Source organism: Solea solea, chromosome 12, assembly GCF_958295425.1.
Source record: "Solea solea chromosome 12, fSolSol10.1, whole genome shotgun sequence".
Lineage (NCBI taxonomy): Eukaryota > Metazoa > Chordata > Actinopteri > Pleuronectiformes > Soleidae > Solea > Solea solea.
This window is the reverse complement of record NC_081145.1, coordinates 16,533,368-16,548,836: the sequence shown is the minus strand read 5'-3', so window position 1 is coordinate 16,548,836 and position 15,469 is coordinate 16,533,368. Positions and strand designations below refer to the sequence as shown.

Sequence of the window (15,469 nt, the reverse complement as noted above, 5' to 3'; positions counted from 1 at the left end):
CAAATTGGACACTCTAAATTGACTGTAGGTGTGAGAGTGAATGGTTGTTTGTCTCTGTGTGTCCCTGTGATGGACTGGCATACAGGGTGTACCCCACCTTTCGCCCTATGTCAGCTGGGCACCAGTGAACCCCGCCCCCCTCATGGTGGAGGATAAAGCGGGAGAAGGTGAATAAAGAATTGCATCAGTTTGTGGAATCTTAAGGCCGCAGTCGTTCCCTGAAAGTCCTACATTTGTTACTCCCTGCAGTCTATAGTCTTAGACAATGGACTCTCGTGTCCCATGTGGTCACTGTATGCAGCAAGATGCAGCAGTAGAGAGTGGGTCAGTGCTATTCCCCTCATTCTTTTGGCTACAGAATAATGCAGTTCCTTTGTGCTGTAAATTGATGTGTTACTTTTTAACTCTGCCCCAGTTGAAAAACATTGTAAATCAAGACTCTCAGGAGACCAATATAAACATGAATGGTGTCTCTTTTTTTGTGCAATTAGTTTCAATATCATAATGACATGTTTAGGACAAACTGTTTTATAGCGTTTATATTCTGTGTCTGTGTGTTTCTCAGGTGGAGCTGTGATGACGGCCCAGTCTCTCAACATACTCGTCCTCCTCATGGTGGCTCTTCTCTGCCTCAACCTCTGAATGTAGCGCCATCTTTGTCTTCACTTCTCGTGAAAAAAGAGACTCTGTGGTTGACGCCTGTAAAGACTTTGGGACTTTCCACAATCTGGTTCCACGCTATAACCCGGGACGTCATATTCCAACTCTTCCCCTCTAGAATGTGTTTGTGGGAAAAGAGAACTGGACTGGAGAAAAAAAAATTGGAACTGGACAAAGACATCCCTTATTTATCCACGAAAAAAGCCTCTCTGGAGCTGTGTCAAAGGAGTTTTGTCAACTTTTTAAATATGCCTTATATAAACAATTGCACTTATCTTTCAAAGTAACTTGTTTGATAATGGATTGTGACTGAAAGTGTGACATTACACTGTGTGTACAGGTCGGCGGTTTAACATGTTTAAAATGTCGGCTGAAACATCAACAGTGCATTCCATAGCTTAAGGTAAACAAGTGGCCGTGACTGATAAGTGTATGTGTTTATAAAAATGTCTTTGTCTTTTATTTACTTGCAATTCAGTGGTTTTTTCTTTTTTTTTTTGTTATTTTCTAAATGAAGCACAAACTCGGAGATAGCTACAGAGATACAGTCAAAGCAAATCTCAGCCTTTCACGTACTTGATTTTATAACAAGCATCATCGAGCAATTAGCTATTTATGTCATGCTGAAAATAATGTATTCAACAATTGATATTGTTTCGCTATCTAATATGCTATGGATGTTATGAAGAATAATAGATTGGTTTGTTCCGCAATCTGTGCTTATTTCAGAATCATGACATTAATCGAGCTATTAATAGGCTACCACTTTAAAATTGTGTGCATGTTGACTTTGTTACATACGTAAGTTTGAAACGTGTTGGGACGTTTTAATGGATCCATATTTACAAAACTGAATGTAAAGCAAACCGCAGGAACGGGTGAACATATCAAACTCACTATTTCCAATACAGAACAGCAACAAACAAAGTGTAACAGTCGTCAGCCTGGTTGTATTTGTACATCTGTGTGGTGATCAAGGCCAAAACATCTGGGTCAATGTAGTAACTGATAATATAAGCTGCTCCATGTCAGTGACCTAACATTAAAAGTGCTTTTGTTTTGACTGTATCACGAGGACCTCAGTGGTACCAGCTGGTGCTTTGTAAAGAATGTTATTTCCTGTGAACATTTTCATTTCAACTCTCTGGGTTTGAGAGTCACTATTAACACGAACAGTGAATAATAGCGACTTTCATGCCCTCTAATAATTGTGTAATGTCTGATTCATCTGTGGCTATTTTATACTTTCTAATAAGACAACTTGTCTAGCTCCAACAACAGTAATCTAGTAAATTTCCTCTTTGTTTTTTTTTTGTTTTTTTAATTATCTTAGTATTAACCGGAGATAAGCAAAGGCATCCATGTTGACAGTGAGAGCCCATCCAAAGGTCATGGGGATGTTTCCACGCCATTATTTCTGGCATTTTATTAACACAGTATCTTAACTTTATTACATTTGATTTGATTTTTCATTTATCATTAATATATTTGTATTATCTTTACCCAACTCTGGTTGCACCATTTCAAATTTTCATTTCCCTCAACAACAAATGCTGCGTATTGAATTCCTGTGATTCACTTCTTGATGCTGACCGAGCATCTTCTACATTCTGACATCAACCACAAAGTGCTTTTGCCAGTTTTCCTTCATGCAACAAATCATCAGAACAGTTGCCAAATGCATGGAAGCCTTGAGCTTTGACATTTGAGTCAAAGCAGTGGCTCTGCATTAAAAACCTGCATGACTTTGGAGACAGAGTTTACATCGCTTTTGCAACAAATCACATCATAGCAACTTCTCGACCTCTGGCTTCATATGAAATACATTCCATTTCTGAGGGACGTCTATACAAGAGACAAGTCTAATGTGTGCACAAGTGGCTTAGCATCATGTTTTGCTTCATATGAAGTCTTGGGGAGAGTTTTTTTTGACGGAAAAATCCTATCTCTGACTCGGAGGAATCTCACTCATTAAAGTTCAGAAGTGGTCCTGCAGTCTCCTGCAAACAATGGTTGTGATTTGATAGCATCACTGGCAGCATGTTTGGCTGATTGCTGAAGTTCAGTGCTGTGCTGGACGTGAATGGTACATGTGAGGGCTGGAAGTGGAACCTCTCGTTGGCTGGATAAGGAACAATAAAGGTGTAGTCAACTATAATATGACTTTTTTTTCTTATTCTCAAAACACTTCAGTATCACCACAAGTGTAATGTCTTCTGTCTTTCACATGAGTCAGAATAGTATGCGGAGTAGAATGTGGTGGAGCTTTTGGTCAAATTAAAAATGATCTGCTTCATGAGGAAGAGTGACACACTCTTAGACTAAATATTCAGTGTGTTTAACAGCATCCTTCCATGTTGCCTGTAAAAAGCTGAGAATCAGAGGTAAACAATTCTGTGGCTGTTTGCAGTTTCTAGCGCCACGTTATCAACAGCTGAAGGTCTTATGTAACCAGAAAAGGATGGGAGATAAGAAACCAAACATCCAAACACACGAGTCATGAATGAAAGAGTCTGCATGAGCGCAATCTGAACTATTCATGCTACTGTGAGATTATAGCCGAGATCACAGAGGAATATTCTATAGCATGTGCAGAGTTTCACTTTACTTGTAGCAAATTTGTCAAAGGATGTAAGCAGGGTTATTAAGCAGGCTTGGATTGCAGCGTCTCCCAGGTGCCTTTCGTTCTGCCTTTAGATGTGATGCAGTGTCAAATCCCCTGAGGGGGTTTTTCATAAAAATCACCCATGTCCGTAGTGGCTGCTGTGCTGCAGATTAAAGTATCATTCACACGACTCAAACTTCAGACCAGTTATGTGTGCAGTATTCAAAGCAGCGGTTCAGCTCTCACATATCAAATAGTTGAGGATCGTCGATGATTTATGAGCTCCTTTGATTATAAACTCGAGAATTTGCAGAAAAAAGGGGCAAAATGCATGTGGAGTGGATATTTCGCCCCTTGATTCTCCAGGAAAAGGTGATTCTTCAATGAACTAGAGCCAAATATATCAGCGATAGTGTTTCAATCTGTCCATTACAGATAAAGCTAACTCTGTCTAGTTTTTCATGCAGAAACAGCTGTTGCAGTCTTGTCTTCTGTCGGGTGTCCAGCAGACAAAAGGTAGATTGATATCGCTTCGCTTCATGGATTAGGTCGGACCAAATAAATCAGACTTAAGGTTCTTGCTGAGCTTTAGGTCACCGCTTTGGGTCTTAATGGTTATTCACTGAAATCAGATCACGGAGAGAACAAAAAGACTTGTTCTTGATTCATAGGCTTATCAGTGCAAACACATGGCCTGTGTGATATAGTTGTTTCCAGGTGGCAGTGTAACACTTTCTCCAATACACACTCACAACCTGTGTGTTTGTTAAGCAGATCAGTCCACCTCCTCCTTGATCTAATATAACATTTTGTCGTAATATTAGAGCTAATATTTTGTTTTTCAGTGATTGACAGGGGAAAAGAAACACATCCTCCTGACCTAAGTGTGCATGCTTTTACAGACAGGTGTGTAGTCCCGGCACAGATTGTCTTTGTAAACCTACACCTGTTCTTTGACAGCTCAGACAACACAAAACACACTTTAAAGTGGTGCAGAGCAGAGTAGAAACAGACTTCACCATCGCTGGGAGAACCTGAAACGTGACGCCTTCACTGAGATGCCTGCAATATGTCATGCTGTGTCAGACAGTGAGGCTGAGCCTCGCACCGGTGCAGGAAGGCTTTATAAGTGAAGGTCTCTGTGCAGAGATTGTGTTACAGCTGGGCTTTCACTGGGGAAAAAAAGAGCAGTGACCCCTTGAGACAGGTTTCCCTGACACACCATCACTTGCAGAACCTGAGCTAAAAAGAGGGTTTACAGGGTTAAAGGGGAGGTAAAATTAAAACCACCTAATGATTATGTCAGTCGTGGTCTGGACTGTGTCTGGTTGTCAACGGAGTTTGCTTCAGTCTGTGTTGGGAAAAAGTGAAGAATTTTGTGTGTGAGAATGAGAGACCTCTGCTGGAGAGGATCAGTAATGCACAGCACCTTTTCTCAGCGACATGCAATTAAGCCAAACTGAAATTGTACATGTTAATTCAGGTAAAGGTGTGATGTGGATGTATGACGACTCTGATAAGGGAGAAGTGAATCTATGTCAAACAGGGGTAACATTTAATTGGTCCAGGTTATTTGTAATTCAATCCCTCTCAGAGATCCAGAACTTTATTCTCACAAGGACAAAGTATGATATTTTTAATTAGACAGTCATATTTACTATTATCCTCAGGTCACACAGGACAGGGCAATATGGACATAAATATGATAATGATTAAAAGAATGTTTCAAATCAGTCAATATGAATAATATAATCATGATAAAATCTCAGAATGAGTATTGATTTTTTTTTTATTGTTTTTCATTTTCTTTATGAAAGGTAAACAATAAACACTTCTTACACACATAGATTTCACAAATGAAGCAAAGCATTACATACGGTACATATTATTAATGAACAAGATGGAACATTATGTCGCGATAATCGGGCAACAATTTAATAATTGACGCGGTTCAACATATTAATACACTGTGCAAACTCACTTTGAGACACAACAGACAACTGCTGTGAATGTTTTGCTTTAGATGTGTAAAATGTTTACTGCCCATAAAGAAGTTTTAAAAATGTAATTTCTATTCATCTTTCAATCAGTTGCAAAACCCCCAACTTATAATGATTTATCCTTGGAAATGACGTCACTTCCCCCATTTATAAGTTAGGGTTTACAGATGACGTTGTGGAAAAGTGAAATGACACTTGTCATAATGAATATGTTAATTCAAACTTCTTGTCCTATGAGCGAGTCGAGGGAAGTTGAACAGTTTTAACTTCAGTTCCTGCTGTGACTGACTGAAGTGTTTGCTGTGACCTGCGCAGTGTGTCCTGTTCCACGCGTCTCAGTGCGTTCACTCTTCATGTGTTCAGACTTGTAGAGTAACTGTGTGGCGCCTACAGAGGCTGCATGCGCAAACTATGTGCGCTGACTGCCAAACTTCTTGCGGGGATAAAGTTTTAGTAAACTCAGGCGGGACGACGATGATGACGATGGCGTCGCAAACGAAGCCAGACGCGTGTCACCGAGGTGAAGGCGTCTGTTGTCAGAGAGGATGCGGACTCCCGCTGTCCTCTGAAGACTCCGACAAAGTGGAGCAGCACTGCTGCGTGGACGCGCTCCGTGCCGTCACCGACGCGCTGGAGGAGAAAAGCGCCGCTTTGGAGCATGAATCCCGGATGGCGAGGCTCAGGTGGAACAGGAGGGAGCAGTTCCTGTTGGCCCAGGTGTCCGCGCTACAGAACGAGGCGCAGCTCGCTGCCCTCAGGTACCAGCGCAGACTGCACCAGTACACGCTGCACATCAACGGCATCTCAGAGCAGCTCGTTGGATACTGCAAGGTAGGGATGGCTCGATAAACCTTGTTGTGTCCATTATGATACTGATATCAACTTTGAACTTCCATGTGATGATATCAGTCCATATGAGTTTTTTAAAAAAAAAACTCTTTCAAACAACACTCCAGCTAACAATTTCTGGTTTCCAGAATGTTCTGAAAGTTTTCCTAACATTCTCTTAAGGTCAGCTTTTGGTTGCACATTCAGTTCCCAGAATTGACACACACATAATTGCTTATACTTATAGGCTATTAAATATAATAGTTGTGTGCATTGTATATGATACAGAACAACCTCGTGTTTTTGGTTCCTACCTGCCTGTGTTGTCTGGTGGGAGAGATTTTGGTGACGGAGACGTTGCATTACTACTCACAACCTTCATGCAACCTTTGTAGAACGTTCTCTTTTGGTTGCATTGAGGTTCTCCTAACATTACTTTTGTCACAACCTGAGCAGAACTGCTCACACTTAAATCGTCCTGATCTATTATTCCATTCACAAGTGGCAATTTCTCACCAGGACATTACTCTCAACTGTTTGTCTTGGTTTCCTTTGTAGATGTTTGGGTATTGGCTAAACCTTCTCATATAATCTCAAGCAAGTTTCCACTGTCTTCTTAGTTGTCTTATTTGACTGAAGCAACAGCACACCACCGACTGGACTGAAAAGTGTTGTGCTACGTGGAGCATGAGCAGGTAGCACACATTATCTGCACAGGGACATTCTAAAACACTTAATGTGACGTGAAAAAGCTATATGTACCTTAATGTCCAAAAACAGCCATCAATCGTCAACATATTTCTAATCATGTCCACGTTCACCTTTCCAAAAATGAAAACGGGAACCCCAGTATTATGGATGCTGTCTACGTTAAGCTTTTCCCTCTCCATAGGTGCTCGTTATGGAGAAAAACGCTTAATGTAGCCTAATGTCCGAGTGTGTCTGTAAGAAACAAAGATCCACAGATACTTAACAACAGCATCCATAATATTGGGGTTTCCGTTTTTGATTATTGCAGAGGTGATGAGTGATCGCTGTTTAGGCATTAAGATACGTTGACCTTTGTCACGTCACGTTAAGCGTTTTAGAATGTCCCTGTGCACAAGCTCAAGGTGTCTCCATGTTCATCTGAGCCATTGTGGAAATATGTGGATGACAAAATGTATGTCACGCTGACCCAAGGGGGACATCTGTCCTCAAACAGACACAAAGTATGACCCGGCCCTTAGCTGTTTAAAAGACATTTTTCACTCATGCATTTCCCCCTATGTGTAAGCAGCCATTTTAAAAACAAAGTACTCCATAACATGTCAGACATTTCCAGCCCTCACTCATGTCTATTTCTTATAATAGTGATAGCAGACATCTCTCTTTAGACCATGTTACCTGTATTATTGAAGCGTTGAGGCTATTTTTATGGTTTAAGCATCATATCGATTCTTATTTGTTTTCTGATATCTGGTGCAGGGATTGTTTCAGGTAATCCCGTCTGCGAGGTGACAGGGATGAAGATTCAGATATTTCCATGTCCTGCCGTATGCCTTTAGTAGCATGGAAAAGATGCCACCTCTAAACTTAATCCCCTTCCTGTATCTTTTGTCCCACAGAGTGACTTAAAGACGGCCGCTGACAGCCACACATCAGAAAAAGCAGCACCTGCAGAGGGGGAGTCAGCGGAGGGACAGCTCACCCCACCTGAGGTAAGAGCAACTCAAAGTCACTAATTACAGCTTTTATATGGCCTTCAAATGTGCAGAGCCACTGCTGCAGACTCTGGTTTTATGGCTCGATTTCTAAAAGGACATATGTTTGATTGTGCTGATCAAAAACAGGGGCATTTTGTTGTTATTGTCTGTCATTATCACTGTTAGTGTCCACACAGGAACAATTCTTCCTTCTGTGGTTCACGTGCCGCTTCAGCTCCTCCACCAGACAATGCAGAGTGTAAATGTTGACTCAAGGATCACAGTGAAGGCTGAGTGGTCACAGTCTGTGCCTGCTCCTAGTAGTTAATCTCTCTCCTCACACCCCGTGCTCGTGTTTCGGTGACAGATGAGTTATTTGTCAGAAGTATTGCACGATCACTCTGACAGCGTCTGACTTATGTGCAATAATCTGTTCATGTGATGTCCTTCTGTTCTGGTGTCACTTGAGCAGCGCTTTCTAAGCTGAGCTGAGCCGATATCATATCAAATATCTAATATCACTTTCACAGTCGGTAACTTATCTGTAAACTTTTGGGTCAGAACGTGTCATCACATGTCATCTTTAGTCACTGCATCCTGACTGTAGTCGGAAACAAAGGTTATTCCTGCAACATTCAGCAGGCAAATTAGTTTGGGACATTTTCTGTGACATATTGCTCAACATTAAACTAAAAAAGAAATCATGTGAGTGGAAAGGGTAGTAAATGGACAAACATAACGTAGGGAATCATGTCATTATTATTATTTTTATTTAATAATTAAGCACTTTCCTCCATTAAATTATTCATTTTCGTTTAAACACAGTATTTTGACTTTCCTTCCTCAAATAAATGAAAGCAACTATTTTAAAAAGGTTAACTCTGAAATTAGCAATTATTTTTGCACAATGTGCAACTTTGCATAATGTACGTTGTTTAATTGCCGGTCTAAATATGAGGACATGGTTTGCAGCTGCTCTGCAGTCTTTACTGGTTAAATCCTCCTGTGTCCCTGCCATGTGTAGTAGTAGTAATAATAATAATAATAATAATAATAATAATGCTTGTTTTAGTAAAGTCTTATGGTTTGTGTTGTTAACCCGCCATCCAGAGACTATGTGTTACATTTGGGCTGCTGGTGAGGGCAGATGAGTGTATTGTGGTAATGGTTACATGAAGTAAATCTCTAATCGCTTGGAGCCGACTGTGAGTGCACAAGACTCATTTTTGATTAATGTGGAAAACAGTTCACTTTCCTCTTCCAACGTTGGCCAGCAGCATAGCATTAATTTTCAGCTCTTTTTTTTCCCTTCTCATCTAAAAAGTTCTCTAATGCTTCTTTAATAGTTTACTCACTGCGTGTTTTCCTCCCCTTTGCTTTCCTAATGGCTTTTCCAATACTCAAAAGAGCTGGTTTACAGTTCATCAAAGGTTTATGGTGACGTGGAAGTCCTCTCTTGCTGGGGCTTCTGTCCTGCGTGGACAATGGTGTTGGTTGGTTAGTAAACATCGTATTATGGATCACAATCAAGGTCCCTTTGTGTGGTTGGAAAGCCAATCTAAATAACCTTTTTCTGTGCCCAGCCAGCTAATGTTGTTACGTCTGTCAAGCTCCATGTTCAAGCGTGACTCACGTGCAGCGCCTCAATGGAAATTATGATTTCAGATATTATAGAGACAATCAGGCTACTCATTATTAGCCAGTGTGTATACATTTTGTCAGTTGAAATCACAACTATGACTCAGTGTCACATGTCAGACTCTGGCAGTTTGTAGGATGTGGATTATTGAAGTGAAGAGTTTGGAAAAATGTAATGTTAAAGTGGCTTATGTGTTGAGCTGTTAAATCTAACTCTAAACTGTTTTCAGTAGCATTCACATGAGACCACTGAGATTTTCAGTGCTGATGGCTCACAGAACCCAATAACAATGAGTTGGTTTTTTGTTTTAAGATGAATAATATTTTGTTTGTGTGTGAAAATGTATGAAAATAATAGTTATTTGCAGACCTAAAACACACTAAAATCACAATTACAATGTTTTCTTTTGAAAAAGGAAAATAAAAGACTCTTTTAACATGAAGTACTGGTCTGACTAGTTTGAAAACTCTATTCTGCCAAAAGTTTTAACCACAAATAGATCATTGTTCACAACTAAACTGAACCTTGCCTCAAGGTTGAAGTCTTAATACAGAACATTTCCCCAGGTTTGTCGATGATGACAGTTTTTAATGATAGTTAAAAACAACAATGTTGAAGAGCAATTTCACACATGTCATGTTGCCGTCTTTGTGTAAATGATCCCGATGTTCGCTGTAAAACCAGCTCTCTGAAGGCTGGTCCTGTGTTTGAGTTCCCGTGCACTCAAACAACCTCAGAGATGTACTGATCTAGATCCAGCTGATTGTGTATTCACCGGCCTGACAGTGAATACAGTCGGTGGCTGGGGCTGAGGCTGAGTCAGCCAGTTCTGCTATGGTTGAAAGGGATAATGGAACCAAGGCAGAGCATTGAAGCTACAACGGGATTAGTCAACGTTGCAGAACATGTCTTCATTTGTTTGTTTACAAAGAGATGAATACAAAACCACAGTCGAATTTAAAGTTTTAAACCCACTACACTTCCTCTGCATCCCAAATCCACATTTGAAAGAAGGCAAAATGTGTAATTGAAAGTGTGCTCAGCATGAGATTAAAGGAGAAGAAACATTTTCTGTCCCTTAGGGCTGTCACTTTTTCCAAAATCAAGTTCCAACTAATTTATAATCTTCCCCTCTGCACGCTGCTGTCACCACTAACCTAAAACAGAATAAATGTCACAGTAAAAAAACAATTTAATTGTATTCATGTAGATTTATTTGTTCATGATTATTATTATTATTACTATTATTATTTTATTTACTTATTTATTAATTTATTTTTTCACCTCTATTCCATTTAGTCTTTGTTATGTTCCTTGTTTTTGTGATCTAATAATTGTCACTTAACCTTAAGAGTATTCATAATTAACAGCAGTAGGATGGAATAAACACTCGCTGACAACAGGAGGAAGCTCCATCAGATATTAAGTAATAACGTTACATCAAACCAACAGTCAAGGCAAACGGCCCAACGTAATTTCTGATATTATTTGCCAGAAACAAAAGTTTACAAACCTTTATAAGGATCAGGAACCTCTCTTTATATTTACAATATTACCTGCAGATGAAAACATGTGCTCAGATATTAATGAGCCAGTTTACAGAGAGTATTAGATGAGGTTATTAGCAGGTATTTGCTGCACATCGTGTCTCTTCACCAAAGCTGAGGGCCTCCTTTAGCAACCTTATGTGGGCCCTCTGGAGGATTCTAACAGGAACTACTTGAATAGGTTAGGGTTATGAGATGGCACTCTGCATTTTGAGCACGTATTTACAGTTCAAACATGAACTCTCCATACCACGTTTGAAATGATATTGAATTTCAAATAAAATGTGACAGCCCTGCTGTGATAAAAACACCGTCTGAGAGCGAGAGTGTGGCGGCTCCGGCCATTTCTCCTTTGTGTTGAGATGTAGAGGAAAAGAAAAGGGTGGGAGGTGGGAAGGAGTGGAGAGCACACAGCTTGAGTATCGGTGTCATCAAAATCCAATCTTGCGTGACAGGCGTGGATGAAAGTAGGTCATTTAGTTTGCTTCCATAACAAAAGATGACAGGAAAAGATTGCTTTGTGACAAGAGAGAAGAGAGATGTATGACCCTCCTGAGTTTGTTTCTTTATTTGATTTTTGACTTTATTTTCTTGATCAGAGGTTTGATATTGAAAAAATAGACAAGTGAACATCTGTGGTTCATTGATGATGGATGAAGACGTGGTTGATTTGGCAAAAAAAAACGTCACTTTCTGATTGAGAAACATGGGGAAAATATGTGTGGGTACCCAAACACAAAGGCGGATGTAGTCACATCAGTAGGGCACACAATTGTGTACATCTTTTACTGCTTGCATGGACAGTTTTATAGTCTCTTTGTGCTCAAATTCCCCAAAGCACTTAGTTGAAAATGGGGAAAAAGATTTGAATGCTTGTATTCAGAGCAAATGGCATAAAGTTGTTGTTGTACTGCTTGCTGTCTGTTTACCTGACAGCTGATGGAAGAGGAGAATGAGCTTGGAAATGCCGTCATTTAAACAATTCCCTTCAGCTTCATGGTTTATTTCGAGGTGTAAATATGATGTTGTCACATTCCGTGTTCTTCAGCTGTCTGGAGGTGTTCTCTGTACTGGTTCTGCACTATTTGGGATGCCATTTACCCAGAATGCACATGGCAGCTATTTATTTTTCGCCTGTGAAAGCGGGACCGCCCTGCACACCATTTCCTGTTTCTTCCACAATTTGACAGATTTGCGCAGCTACAACAAACCGCGGCTTGCATTCATTTAGATTGATCAGTTAAGATAAATTTAATTTAGAGAAGTGCTTAATTATTCACCACCTCCGTAGCCTTCTTTGGGTTTTAATGTCCCACTCCTGCTTATCTCACACATATTTATAGAAATTTCATTAGCTGAAGGAATTTGCACTATTTTCATAAGTGGCGGTTTGTTTTCATAAAGCTTTTGGGAAAGTGGATGCATTTGTTATTAAGTCAGATATTGAGATTAAGACGCTCCAGCGCTGTGTATTTGGACCAGACTAAGAGCAGTGGCTGTAGAAAACATTATGCCTCCTTTGTGGTTTTCTGTCCTTTGCTGGATGTTGTGCTTGTGTTTAACTTTGGATCCCAGGTCTGTCGTTTTAGGCACGAGGTGTGAAGAAGAAACTGTTTTGCTAAGGACCACCGTGCTTGCACTCGCTGAAAGGCCCCTTTTTTCAAATGTTAATGTCTGTTTGTTTGGTTTGTGGGTTGTTAGAGATTTATTCATGGTGACCCAAACTTGGTTTTCACACTATGATTCATAAATCACGTTTTTTAAAATAGATGCAGTTATTAAAAACATCTGCAAAGTACAATGCACTTCAGGCTCATGTAGAGCTGCAACTAATGATTCTTTTCATAATTGATTAATCTGATGATTATTTTCTTTTAATCGTGATGAAATGATGACTTTTTCCTCAAATGTCATGTTTTGTCCACAAACCAAAATGATTCAGTTTTAGTGGTTTCTTTCACTTGATTAATCAATTATCAAAATAGTAATCAATTAATAATCGATGAAACCTCTCCCTTTCCCCATACACACACAGGGGACAGCAGAGTTTTTCCCACCTGCTCCCTGCCTCTGAATTTGTTCTGACCCTGATGGATTACTAACCAATCAGAGGTAGAGTAGGTCCATTTTTTTTTCCGATTTGGAACTTGGGAAGTCGCTTGTTTCTCTTGTTCAACAAAGCGTACTTGTGTGTATGTGTTTGTTTTGAGTATGTTGGCTGCTACATGTGCTCAATATTGACTTTTGTCCCAGTTTGTGTGTTCACAGTGCTTCTGTTTCTGTGCCATTTTATGTATTTATTTTCCTAAGGAATGTGGTTTGAGTGCAGCAGACGCTCCGTTCTGTGCTGTAGCTGTGCTCTCAGGTGTACCACAGGAAACGTTGTGGAGACCGGAGTGATTCATCATTTCAGTTACCCACGAGGATAATTCTCTGCTTTATTCGCACCTTTAATGACTCGCAGCCCACAGGTCTCTCCCGCTTCTCTGTAAGTGGATTTAAAATACAACATCTGGAAAAGAGCCTTGTTTCAAAACTGACAAACTTTTCGGGGTCACTTCCTAGTAGAGTACTTTTAGCACGCTGTGTACATGTGGCTGCTTAAAAGACATCGGCGATTTATGTTCCCAACAGATGGTCCCTCTTCTAAATGATGTCATGGAAGGCTCCATTGTACACCAGAGGAAATCGTGCAATCAAACATAGCGTGATGAGAAAATGGCTTGTTCTGAAGGTGATTCACCAGCTTAATGTCTGTGGTCAACTCTAAATCCAGTCGCCCCCTCTGTTCCCATCTTCACTGCCCTTTGGAGGAGTGATAAAATGGGGGCAGTGTAGTTAGTCAGTGACCTGATGTTTCATGTACTCACATGGACCTACTTTCCCCCCTAGTCTTGATAAACATGTGGCTTAGCCTACAGCTGTTACAGGGAGATTACAGTGAAAGCCTTGAGTCAGCATGTTTGCACACAGCCAGCTGCACATGTGCATGGACACACACAGTCACACACACACAAACAGTGGCCACTCCATCATCAGGTTTCTGAGCAGTTGAAGTTGTTGGACTTTCCACAGTGAGGGCTGGGACCAACTGCTCTCTGTCTACTGAGGCTTTAATTTCGGTTGCAATGGTGATTATTTGTGGTTTATCACACATTAACATTTGAATACTAATAATACATTACTTTTACATTTGAAATTACATTGTCAAATCTTATATCTATAGGGGTTTGCCACAGTGGATCATCTGCCTCTGTCTTCTCCAATTCGCGTTAACGCTCCATGGCAGTTGTTTGTTTCTGACTGTATTTGGGTGAGAAAACGCCAGCATCAGAGCCCTCTATGAGTAGTTTAAATGCACATTATGTCATTTCTGCCAGGCCAATGTTCTCTAATTCAAAACGGTGTGGTATCATGGGAATTGTTGTTCTGCTGGCAGAATTCATAGCAAACTGCAGTGAGTAGTTGGGACAAATACATTCAAAGAAAAAAATAAATAAAGACAACACACTGGCTGCAGTTTGGTGAATACCAGAGATGGTAAAACCAATGACTAATTAAAAGAAACCATTTTCCTATTCAGTTACTTTGAATAGAAATATTTCTATAGATATAACAAGTGTTAGAAACACTGTCTTGTCGTTTTTAGATATTTTAATACAGTAATGGTTCATAGTATACCCTTGAAATCCTTGACCAGCTCGCTCGGTTTATAAACCTGTGCAGCCAGTATGGTCATCCGTTGGTATAATGATGGCACAGAGCTGCTGTCTGGATTTTTATTGTCTGCTAAACCAATTAAAAAAAGAACCGTGTCATGCACTCTCCATTATAGACAATATAGGAAATTTAATAGCCAAGTTGACCTTTGTTAAATGAAGACTGTGACATTACCTTTGGCGCGTCAGTGGAGGTGCAGCATCATCAAAGTGTCACGCCTGCCGACAGTATTTACTGCGCATTCATCTGCATCCTGAAATAACGCGGCCTCTGCTTTTGTCAACAGGAGGATTAGGACTTAATTACATCTCGGCAAAGGCGGCCATATCGTCAGAGCAACAATTGTGCAGTGGGAGTCTGGTCAGAACAGTACATTAGGGAGGTGTTGAGGAAAGGGATTAGCCTGTGTAATATGCCAGGTGCGTCCAGGGTATTAGCAGCAAACACTGGCACAGCACTATACGCCTGCCAAGACCAGGGATCAAAACAAACTTGCTCCTTTGAATTCACTCTCTCGTTTTATCGGAAAAGGCCAGTACTCCATGCATCTGTGCTATTGTTCAGTGGAAGAAGAAAAAGTCTGTGTGTGTGTGTGTGTTTCTAAAGCAGTGTTTTGGTTTGGTGTCTGTGGTGACGCAGAGTGACACATTTTTTACATTGTGACTGACGGAGAGAAGGGAGAAGCATGACCACTGCACTAGAAAATAAGAGAGCAGCGAACGTAAGGTTAAGGAATTATCCCCAGCTCTCCGAAACAGCTGGAACAGCTGGAGTATGGACCTTGA

The 15,469-nt window shown here is 40.4% G+C and overlaps 2 protein-coding genes across 4 annotated transcripts in view; both read left to right on the top strand.

The window, feature by feature from the left end:
• LOC131470258 (contactin-1a-like) overlaps positions 1 to 2,818 on the top strand; it is a 56,947-nt gene extending 54,129 nt beyond the window's left edge. For all 3 annotated transcript variants that reach the window (XM_058645964.1, XM_058645965.1, XM_058645966.1), the window contains exon 24: positions 566 to 2,818. In XM_058645964.1, the coding sequence (XP_058501947.1) occupies positions 566 to 642 (77 nt within the window). In that variant the 3' untranslated portion in view covers positions 643 to 2,818. The remainder of the gene's footprint in view (positions 1 to 565) is intronic.
• Positions 2,819 to 5,569: 2,751 nt separating this feature from the next.
• Positions 5,570 to 15,469, top strand: part of LOC131470631 (PDZ domain-containing RING finger protein 4-like) — a 113,485-nt gene continuing 103,585 nt past the window's right edge. Inside the window, exons 1-2 of the mRNA XM_058646584.1 lie at positions 5,570 to 6,096; positions 7,701 to 7,793. Of these exons, the coding sequence (XP_058502567.1) occupies positions 5,677 to 6,096; positions 7,701 to 7,793 (513 nt within the window). The 5' untranslated portion in view covers positions 5,570 to 5,676. The remainder of the gene's footprint in view (positions 6,097 to 7,700; positions 7,794 to 15,469) is intronic.